The 10,369-nt window shown below is 44.6% G+C and overlaps 1 protein-coding gene across 2 annotated transcripts; it reads left to right on the top strand.

Annotated features, from left to right (window-relative positions):
• Positions 1–564: 564 nt before the first annotated feature.
• Positions 565–10,146, top strand: aprt (adenine phosphoribosyltransferase). 2 transcript variants are annotated; one of them, XM_044213013.1, is made up of 5 exons: positions 565–797; positions 2,217–2,320; positions 6,254–6,387; positions 7,016–7,094; positions 9,580–10,146. In XM_044213013.1, the coding sequence occupies exons 1-5, from the start codon at positions 580–582 to the stop codon at positions 9,717–9,719; spliced, it is 675 nt and encodes a 224-aa protein (XP_044068948.1). In that variant the 5' UTR covers positions 565–579; the 3' UTR covers positions 9,720–10,146. The 2 variants fall into 2 exon arrangements, with proteins under 2 accessions (XP_044068948.1, XP_044068949.1); XM_044213014.1 differs by lacking the exon at positions 9,580–10,146 and adding an exon at positions 7,434–8,585.
• The last annotated feature ends 223 nt before the right edge of the window (positions 10,147–10,369 follow it).

Raw genomic sequence — 10,369 nt, 5'->3', positions numbered from 1 at the left:
ATGGACATGTTGCTGCAGGATGTAGAGGAGGCAGGAGATGTGGGAAGGATGACTGTAATGTGGAGAAAGAGCAAGCAAAGTGCCTGCACTGTGAGGGAAACCACTATACGGGAGCAGCACAGTGCCCAAAAAGAATTAAGGAAGTAAAAATGAATAAGATCAGAGCAGAAAAGGGATCGTCACACGCTGAAGCTGCTAAGAGAATGGAGAGGAACGGTGAAACGGTGGCAGTGCAACAGGAAAAGGAGCAGAAAGGAAGTGGAGATGATCAGAGCATCAGTATGGACAAGAAACGATTTCTGGCATTTATTGCCATGGTTACAAACTGTGCTGCTGAAATAAAGGGGAAGTGGGAAAGGATTAATATGGTGCTTGCCGCTGCAAGAAGGTTCCTGAATGTTGTGGACACATCTGGAGAAGATCCAGATGTTACTGAAAGAAGGAGAAGCACCAACTCGGACAGCTGGGTCTGGGTTGTAGAGTGGACTGTGGCATGGGAGCACTTTGGGTGCACACTGTAAATACTCTACACTGTGAAGCTGTTACAATCCAGCAGGTGGCGGTAATGCACACTTATGGATGCCAACCGCCATAAAACTCAACAGAAGAAGAAGATGCCGAGCAGCAGCAGAAGCAGAAGCAGAAGAAGAAGTAGCAGAAGAAGAAGCAGAAGAAGAAGAAGAAGCAGAAGTGTTCAGAGGAGTCAGAATGGCAGCAGACCAGGAGTCAAAACTGCAGCTGGTTCACAGACACGTCCGAGCTTTTCCAGACTTCCCGCAGAAAGGCATCCTGTTCAGGTCAGACGCTCACTACTCCCAGTTTAACCGCGCGCCGCCTTCAAGGCTCTTTGTCCAGGTTTAAAGCTTCACCTGCGTGAGGCGACGGCTCACGTGACCGCAGCCGGGGTCTTCCCTCTGTGCGTAAGGCAGCGCGGGAAGAGCTCAGCTCGCGGTCCGCGCGCGTCAGGTGAGGAGGGAGCCTCGAGCGCCGGAACGGATGCAGTCTTGTCGGACGCCGTCGCCCTGGAAACGGCCCACAGACGGTGGTGCGGAATTAAAACACAAAGAAGGACTTTGGTGTTGCCAAAAAGTCAAAGTATTATAAAGTATTACGCTGAGTCTCACAGGAGCACAGTCTGTGATGGCAGCCGAGGCCTGCGGCTAAAAGCTACAGGAAGTTAAAGGCTCAGTTGGGAAATACTGCACTGTGTTCTCACAGCTCAAAGAAATAACAGAAATGTTCCTTTCTACAACCTTTCATACTCAGCCGCCCCCCTTTAGCAGTAGCTCTACTACAGAGACGTGTGTGTGTGTGTGTGTGTGTGTGTGTGTGTGCGTGAGGCAGCCAGGAGTCCGGAATCACCGCGTCCACAGTCCAGCCACAGGTTGTAACGCCTGGACAGCCGGTTAGACTGTGGGCTGCAGCCGAGAGTGGATTAGATTCTACTACTGAAACAAACACGCATGGTAAGCGGTGGCTCAGCCCTTTCAGTCTGGCAGAGCTCCTTCCCACTTGGACTCGGACTTACCGTAACTACTGCGTCGTGTGCAGCGTGGAGCATTATTACTCAACATATTCAAAAAAGGATTACAGTGGCAAGTTTAAGGGAAGTGACATTTCCAGAGCTGGGGGGGCTGTGTTCTGGCCGGACATGCAGGCAGTGGATGTCTGTATATACACGGCTCACAGTCATGTCACTTTCTAGATTAAGGCCTCTGTTTAGTGCTGAAATGATTAGTTCATTAGTTCTTCAATAATCTGTTATAAACTGTTGTTCAAGTCATTCATTGCAGAAAACAGTACCAAGCACTGTGAGGATGTGCTGCTTTTCTCTCTCATATTATTTCATGTCTCTGGGACAGTTGGTCGGACTAAACAGACTTCTGAAGACGTTTTTAGACTAAAGGATTAATTGATTAATTACAGGAAATAATTGCTGGTGAGTCCATTATAAAAACAGTTGCAGCCCCACTTCACTTTATGGTGGACACTGTGAGTGAATCATTACCATGACACATACATGTAATTCATTTCATATTTTAGTGACTAGTGGCTTAATTAGGTGTGCAGGTGGGTAAATACATCAAATATGTACGAAGCAGAAGTTCATTAACAGCTTACATCTCGAGGAAATGTGCTCTCCCAATATAAATGTATTTTAAATGCTATTGATTAAAATGACTAATGGATACTCCTGTGATGCGTGTGTCCTGCAGAGATATCTGTCCCATCCTGAAGGAGCCGGCCGCTCTGACGGCAGTCGTCGACCTGTTTGAAGAACACGTGAGGAAGAATCACCAGCAGGTCGATCTGATCGTAGGTAAGAAAAGCAAAGCAGCTGTTACTGTAAACCAGCATTAGTTCAGGCTGTTTCTTCAGGCGTGCTCAGACCCAGAGCAGGACCAGCGCAGGACCAGCGTACAAACCCACAATCTGCACTGAGACAAAGGCAGACCCACTTTATACAGTATGGAATCATATCCCAAAGGGCCATTGCTCGGTTACAGCTTTATGTAATGACGGCCTCTCAGGTGCTCAGTCTCTCGGGCGCGGTGTGAGGCGGGGCGGCCCTGCGAGTCCTTTGCTGGTCGCCGTGGCAATAGGACCTTTACTGTAGCGTGTGCTATTCTTGCTAAAGAAGACATTGAAGGTTTGCTCCTCTATGGGCACAAATAAAAATTAAATATGAATGCAGATGATATGCTGTTAACCCTCAACAAGCCTGCATCATCTCCACCAGCTGTGTAACTTACACTCGATTCTTTTGGTAAGATATCTGGCTAAGAGATGAGCTGGAGAAAGCGCAAAGCCATACTGGACTATATTCAAATGATAACGTAAACTTGAAAATAGCATTATAATTTTCCACATGTCTATGTATTATTTGAGTAAAAATGAAAATGCAGTAATTCAATTTTCATTTTCATTTCCACATACGTTCTGTGACCATCCCACTTATGTTTCCACCCTCTAGCATCTTTGTGACAATATTATATGATTTATACTGATCGTTACATTTTCCTGCTCCATCGCAAAGAATCCCAAAAGGATTAGGTATTGATCGGTGAACAAACTGATACAAACATTTGGCTGCCTGATTCTTCTTCTTCTTTGAATTCATTTTTAATTGGTGAAACAGAGTGTGACACAAACATAACAGACATAATGGACATACAGACAGTAACCAAGCAGCTGCAATGATTACTTTGCGTAATGTGGGCTCTGTGGACAGTTTTAGATTGTATAAGTTGCAAATTTGTATTAGTGGTCCTGGAGAAGAGGTTTTGGCTGATTTGAACCCAGAAATCAGGGCTGGGACAGAGAGCCAAGTCCTTTTCTCATTTTGTAGTTGGGATTGTTGAATCGGAGATGGGATTGTTGAACGTCGGAGATGGATCTGAGTTTTCATATAATCTCGTCACTTAGCTTGGAAGCTTGTAGTGTGCTGTTGGTTTTGTTGATTTTGGATTGTGTCTGCATGGTGTTAGTGAGGACTTAGAGATTTTATTGGTTTTCCTCCAGGCTGTCAGAGTTGAGGAAATTGTATTATTCTTACAGTAAGTCAGTTTCTTGACTGATAGCGGTAGCAGAGGAAGGTCTGCTAGTGATTTGGTTCTAATTCTAGCCATGGGTTATTGTAGTTATGCTTTTGGGTCCATTTGAATAAATATTGTAGTTGATTTGGCAAGAAGTAGTAGAGAGTGATTTTGCGTTTTGTAATGTTGAAAGGGGGTGGTGGGAATCGTTGAAAACAAATCGCCCAAAGAGAGTTAGTGGAAGCTTTGTCCAGCGTTTGTAGCCATCTTCTGTTGTTTTTAGCAAACGGGTGTGATTGAGGCATCCTTGTCTGGTTCCCTGATGAAGGGTGAAGCTCGGCGAGGTGACCCCCTTTGTGATTGTTGTGGCCCTAGGTGACGTGTAGTGTTCTCAGCCAGGCCTGCGCAGGGCGCTAAATGGGAAGGTCCAGTTTACTTTATCGAATGCTTTTTCAGCACGTAATGACACAGTGATGGTTTTGTTTTTGTTGTGATATATTGGTACGTGGACTGTACTTGTATAGTGCCTGTCTAGTCTTCTGACCACTCAAAGCTTCACACACTACATATTTTGGGGTTCAGTGTCTTGCCCAAGGACACTTGGACATGTGGACTGAGGGAAATATATGTGTATATATTGATTAAGTTAAAAAGCCTACGGATGTTATCTGGAGCATGTGTGTTTTTGATGAAGCCTGTCTCTTCTCTGGTCGCAGGTGTTCTGGTAATCATTTTGAAGTGTGTGTTGATTAGTGAGAGAGGCCGGTAGCTGGAACGGTGGGTTGTGTCTTTATTGGGTTTCAACAGAAGAGTGATCACAGCGGTGTTCATGTGCATGGGTATAGTCGAGGTAGCTTTAGTGTCTGCAGTTACTGTAAGATGGTGGTGATAAAATATCCAGGAAGTGTTTACAGAATTCAGCCGGAAGCCCGTGTGGTCCAGGTGATTTATTATGTGCATTTTATTCAGGGCTGTACTGAGTTCTTCAGAGGTTGGGGTGCATCTAAAGTGTGTGCTTGTTCTGCAGGTACTGTTGGTTAGTCCAGATTGGTTAGAACTGTATCTGTTTCTGATTGGTTGGGTTCGTGATCCGAGGAGTATAGGTTGCTGTAAAATTTGTGAAAAACTTTATTCATATAGATCCTGTAGATTGACTTGATTTATTTCAGTATTGAAAGTTTTCATATTTGATATGGTTTTACCTGTCAGTATTGCTTTGCTTTTAGGATCTCCTAAAAGTGATGCATTGAAGCGCCATCTTGCACGAGGCTTAGCATGTGCTTGGGTGTTGCTGATGGGGGAGCGGGGCGTGATCGCTGGTCATGATTGAATGAAGAGTATTTTCTAGGATGTGTTGGGTGAGTGAGGATTTATGAAGGGAGGAAAAGGGTTTCTCATTGTCCAACTATCGCCAAGTCCACAGTCGTCCAGCTGGTGTTTTATTATGTCAGTGGAGTGCCGGAGGTACTTGAGGTCAGTTGTGGTTGATAACAGCATTGAAGTCTATTATGATATTTGTTGAGTCGCTTAATAAGGAGGAAAGGCTGTGAAATGGATGGCTCATGGTTGGCTCTGTGACTGTTGTGTGGTTAATAGATGCATTAATGATAAACCTGATCAATAATACATGTGATGTGGACAAGTGGAGCGTTTTAATTTACTCAAACTGAAACAGCTCTTTGTTTACTGTTGGATGTTGCTGAAAATATTTGATTGAATTTGAGATATTGTAGTTCTGAGTTTAAGTGTTTCTTGTATGAAACATATCAGCCTTGAATTTGATAAGATGACTGACTGTAATCCTTTTAGAGTGCGGATGCCAAGTACATCCCATGTTGCGTGTTCAGTCTGTCTTATTGTGAGTGGGGGCAAAGGTGAAGTAGATGGGTGTGTGTGTGTGTGTGTGTGTGTGTGTTTGGAGCTGTCCATATTAACTGACTGAGACTGACTAAACATATAACATACACTCCAACGTACATACATGCGGCTGGACATAAAAGTGAGTGGTGAAGACACAGAACAGCAACAAACCATGATGATGCACCCAATGCCTACTGCTCCACCCAGCTTGCATGGGAACGGGATCTGAAGACCTCCTTAAGTAGTACAGACGACAGCCATTAAGTCCTCTAAATGTGTAAGACATAAGGTCAAAGACATGGTTAGAAACCTCATGGAAACACAGTATCATCCCATCAGTTGTTCTGCTTGTCTCACCCTCTCTTCCTTATTGTGTCCTTATCTGTTTGTAGTATTTTGTCTTGTAAGTAAATAAGTAAATGCAGTGAAGTCAATTTTAAGTCAAAAAAGTATTCGTCCCCCTTGTACTTGAACTTTGTTACTGTTTTCTAGAACAGCGAACCACTGATCAACAAAGACAGTAGCGTAATGTCAGTGTAAAAATGTTTTTCCAGACTGAAGTTAGTTAAAACCTTCCCAGTATTATATCCCATGTACGTCCTGTGACACACCTAAATCATCTCTGCTGCAGCCAGCTGAATAGGCTGCATGGACATTACAAATGCACCGGGACCCGGAAGGTCCAACATGTCTCGAGGACAAAGGGACAGGTTAGGTTATGGAAACGTACCAGTTAGGGGAGAGCCTCATGACTGTGCACCTGTACATTCAGTATTTAGACTACTTAACTATATCCTGCCCTAATGTGTCTAACGCATATTTAGCTGGTAGCACCTTTTTCTGTTGTCTGTGTGCAGGTTTAGATGCTCGTGGCTTCCTGTTTGGGCCTCTGCTCGCCCAGCGGCTGGGTGTTGGCTTCGTCCTGGTCAGAAAGAAAGGCAAGCTGCCTGGAACCACTGTGTCTGTGGCTTATGATTTGGAGTATGGGAAGGTAAAGAACACAAACACACAAATGCTAAGGAGTTTGTTTAAAGTAATGCTTTGGACTACTCTGGATTTGTTGGCCTCGCTGTTCTAGTCGTTTACATTGTAGGTAGAAGGGTAACTGGGGAATACAGACATCCACAGATGAAAGTATTAATTGACAAAAATTTTTACACAAAGCCACAATGTCTTGTACTTACATGTTCATCAAACAACATACAGCACCATGCGTTTCACAGTTGTTGGACAGCCTCCTGGCACACAGAAATCGAACTGATTAGATCTTTTTACGGGAAGATGAGCTAAAAGTCCTCTGGCCTGACCAATAAGGAGAGTGTGTGAGGCTGGCTCACACTGGTCACCTTCTGCAGCCTCCACAAGGGCTTTGCAAGTATGACATAACACCAGACTGAACATGTGTACATGTATTCCTTCTGGACAAGCTTCCTCCTATGTGCTGCCCCCCCCCCCCCAGAACAATAAACATGTGCACCACTGAGCCACAAATACAGGATACGACGTTGTTGCTGCTTCAACTCCTCGTCGCTGTGCTGTTGTGGTGTCACCTGAGTCCTGAGCAGTTTCCGTCTCTGCTGCTGAGAAGCATTATGCTGCTTCTGCTTGTCTTCCTCCAGGCAGAGGCAGAGATCCAGGAGGATGCGGTGGCTCCAGGACAGAGGGTTCTGCTCATTGACGACCTTCTGGCTACTGGAGGTGAGAACCCGGTTAGATCTGCTTTGTAACCATCATGTTCACTGGAGTCAGTCTGACTGGGGAACTTCAGGTACATGGTAGATAGGCTGTACTTCACACTACATATTCACACACATTCACACACTGATGGCAGGTGCCAACTGCTCATCAGAACAAAGAAACGAATCATTTACACACACACGCTCACGCACCGAAGGCACCGCCTTCAGTGTCTTGCCCGAGGACACTTGGACATGTGGGCTGGGGGAAGCTGGGATCGAAAACACATAAAAAGGAAACGAAAATGGTAAAAGTATTTCTCCTTACCGACACTTAATCCTTCTGCTTTTATTTCACAAGGAGAGAATCCTGCTGACACTGTGGATTTTCGTTGGCTGTCAGCAGACAACACAGCATCAGTGGCGGAGCCGTGGGGTGACCAGTGGTGGCCATGGCCACCATAGGCTAAAGTCTGGCCACCCCACACAAAACCATATTTTCTTGTGCTGAAGCATTTCCCTGCTGCCACAGCTCCACTGGAGACCCTTCTCAGCAGCGCACCCACCTGGTTGTCCTGCCCCCCCGCCTCCTCTGCGTTCAACTGACTCGCTGCTGTAGTCTGAGGGGAAATCAAACACATGCTGTTGTTGAGTCACTCCTGGCAGTGTAATTACCAGAAAGACATCTTATTGAATTTGACGTTTCTGGTTTCATGAATGGATCTACAGTGAAAGACGGGTTCAAGCTTGCTGGACAAAAAATAGCTATTGGCTTTTCAGATGGCTGGGAGCCCAGCGCTGAGCGAGCTCCGACCCCCTGCTGAGCCTCCTGTGTCTGTTTCTTCTGCCAACACCTCCCCGTGATCAATAAAACCCATGCACCTCCTTGTGTCGGAGTAGTTTCTTTGCCCAGACAATAGCAATTGACACTAATGTTGGTGACAGATTGCATTTCCTGTGGCTGCTTCACAATAAAAGCCACCCGGTGTTTTGCCAGTGGAATGCTTTTAATGTGAAGGAAACGTTTAATGGCGCAGTCAGACTGAAATCCGTCTGGTGAAATGTATTCACGTGGTGTGGCTAAAAGCAGGGGGGACAGGAAACCGCGGGAGTAGGGTTAGAACTGGGGGAGTTAGCATGGCTAGTGTGCTAACAGCAGTCCATAAATGTCGTAATGTAAATTCGCAACAGGAAGCGAATACGTCCCGCCCCGTTCCACTTAGAAATGAATGGGAAGCAGATTTCGGTCTGAAAATCTGTTGGATGAAAGTAAGAACAGGAACAGAGAAACCAAACTCCAAACAGCACAGATTCAGGTACAAGCTACAGAAGTAGTGACAGCTGCTAATCGTAATATTAGTAGATAAATAAAATGGCTGCACTGTTTCGCAGTTACTGCCTGCACAGCCACGAGACTATCAGCGGTCTGTTAGATTTGTTTTAGATTTGTAGATTTACCTTTTGGCCATGAGCAAACATCATAATCTAATCTCTGTACAGCGCCATGCCACTCTGAAAAAACTGAACACGATGCTCCTTTCTGTGCGACCCCAAAGTGAGGACATGGAAAATGTCTGGCTCCACCACTGGGTAGCATTCACCTGTAAAGTCTCTTGAATTGGCCGCACTTTCTGAGTTGCATTCGTTAAAAGCTTCAGGCGAGTTCAGCCTCTGAATTCAGTCTCAGATTCATTCCCCTAAAGTGTGTTGATCGTATGTAGAAATGACAGTACACCTGAATGATCTTAATGGGAACATATAACGCTGTCTACTGTTAAATGGTTGACTCGTGGCACTCGGAAAGGGGTGCATTCACACTGACCTAAACAAAGTGGGATGTGTATAAACGCTGGTACTGCTGTGGAGCCCGGGTCAAGCCACTGGAGCATAGACTTTTTAAAATGTTGAATCAAAAATGAATGAAAACTATTATAAACTGATTAATTAAAAATACATTTAAATGATTCGTTAATAAAGTCTAAACTCTTTTTTACATTTGCAGTTAATGATTCTATTTCCTTATTCTGTCTTTAAATGATGAATTAATAATTCAATTTTGAAATGGATTTGCAAAATGAATTTGCTTATTTGTTATTCCATTTACTAATGTGTCTGCCTGTCAGCTCCATCTCCCAGTTCAGTTTTCGCCTGCTTGAACGTTTCGGAAGCGCTTTTAAATACGCTCTCTTCACCTTCAAGACGTGTAAGCGGTGTAAAATCAAATCCAGCCACAGAGAAGCAGTGGGAGCTCCGATTGGCCAGCTGTAATGTGTTGATGGGGGTCGTGTTGTCTCAGCCAATTTCATTTAGTTACGCTGAAGGTAACGTCAGAATGTTTTTCCCTACCTGTTTCACGCCTTCAGTGAGAGCTGACCAGAGCATCTTCGGGTCATGGAGGCTCTTTGACTTTGTAATGTCAAGCCATTGAGAAAGTGATTCCTTGGGCCACAGTAGGAACCATCTTGTATTTTGAAAGTGACCTTCGGATGTGTGTGTGTTTGTTGCAGGGACATTGCACGCAGCCTGTGAGCTGATGAGGAAGCAGCAGGCCCAGATTCTGGGCTGCATGGTGGTCATCGAGCTCAAAGAGCTGAACGGCATCGACAGACTCAAACCACACAGTGTGTTCTCCCTGGTGCAGTACTGAGGACCGCCGCCGCCACACTGGAAACAAGTCAAACACTGCTTTTACAACCAGTCAGGTGCTTCCCAGTGTCGCCAGCAGCAAACAAGAAACTTCTTCAGCTCACACACACTTTTACGGTGTTTGTCATGTCAGTGGAGGGTGGATGGGCGGAGTGATATTAGTTGGAAACTTTTTCCTGAAAGAATCAGTTTAATTTAAAGAATAGGAATGTGTTTCTGAGACTCGAGGCCTTAAGCCATGCTATGCTATCCATGTGACGCTACAGCTAACGAGCATCTAACTAGCTGTGGCATGTTATGCTGGCTAATAAACACCAAAATGCATGAATATTTAATAAAAATGTTAATTGTAGCTTACTTGTTACTTAGCTTTATATTAACTTTCAATACATTAACAAGCCAAATTAAAGTGAAGTACCTACCTGTGACCACTGTTCTCTTTATTAATGCAGGTTTCCTGTGTTCAGCACTTTACTGCATCATGTATTTGAACCACAAACATGTTAATATAATAAATCTATACAGGAAATTACACTCCCAGACTGATATTGTTGCTGTTACAAAGGCTGTACTCCATATGTCTTTATACATTACAGACCAGACAAATGGATATCAACTACCACAACAATACATCAAGTATTTTGAAAAAAG

The sequence above is a fragment of the Siniperca chuatsi genome, linkage group LG11 (genome assembly GCF_020085105.1).
Source record: "Siniperca chuatsi isolate FFG_IHB_CAS linkage group LG11, ASM2008510v1, whole genome shotgun sequence".
Lineage (NCBI taxonomy): Eukaryota > Metazoa > Chordata > Actinopteri > Centrarchiformes > Sinipercidae > Siniperca > Siniperca chuatsi.
The sequence above is the reverse complement of the archived record's forward strand: the minus strand, read 5'-3'. Positions and strand labels throughout refer to the sequence as shown.

Bases quoted from the DNA above. Each gene is read 5' to 3' on its own strand.
- aprt (XM_044213013.1), top strand. From the start codon at position 580: ATGCCAACCGCCATAAAACTCAACAGAAGAAGAAGATGCCGAGCAGCA. The intron at 2,321-6,253 runs GTAAGAAAAGCA...GTCTGTGTGCAG, and splicing joins GCAGGTCGATCTGATCGTAG to GTTTAGATGCTCGTGGCTTC. The intron at 6,388-7,015 runs GTAAAGAACACA...GTCTTCCTCCAG, and splicing joins ATGATTTGGAGTATGGGAAG to GCAGAGGCAGAGATCCAGGA.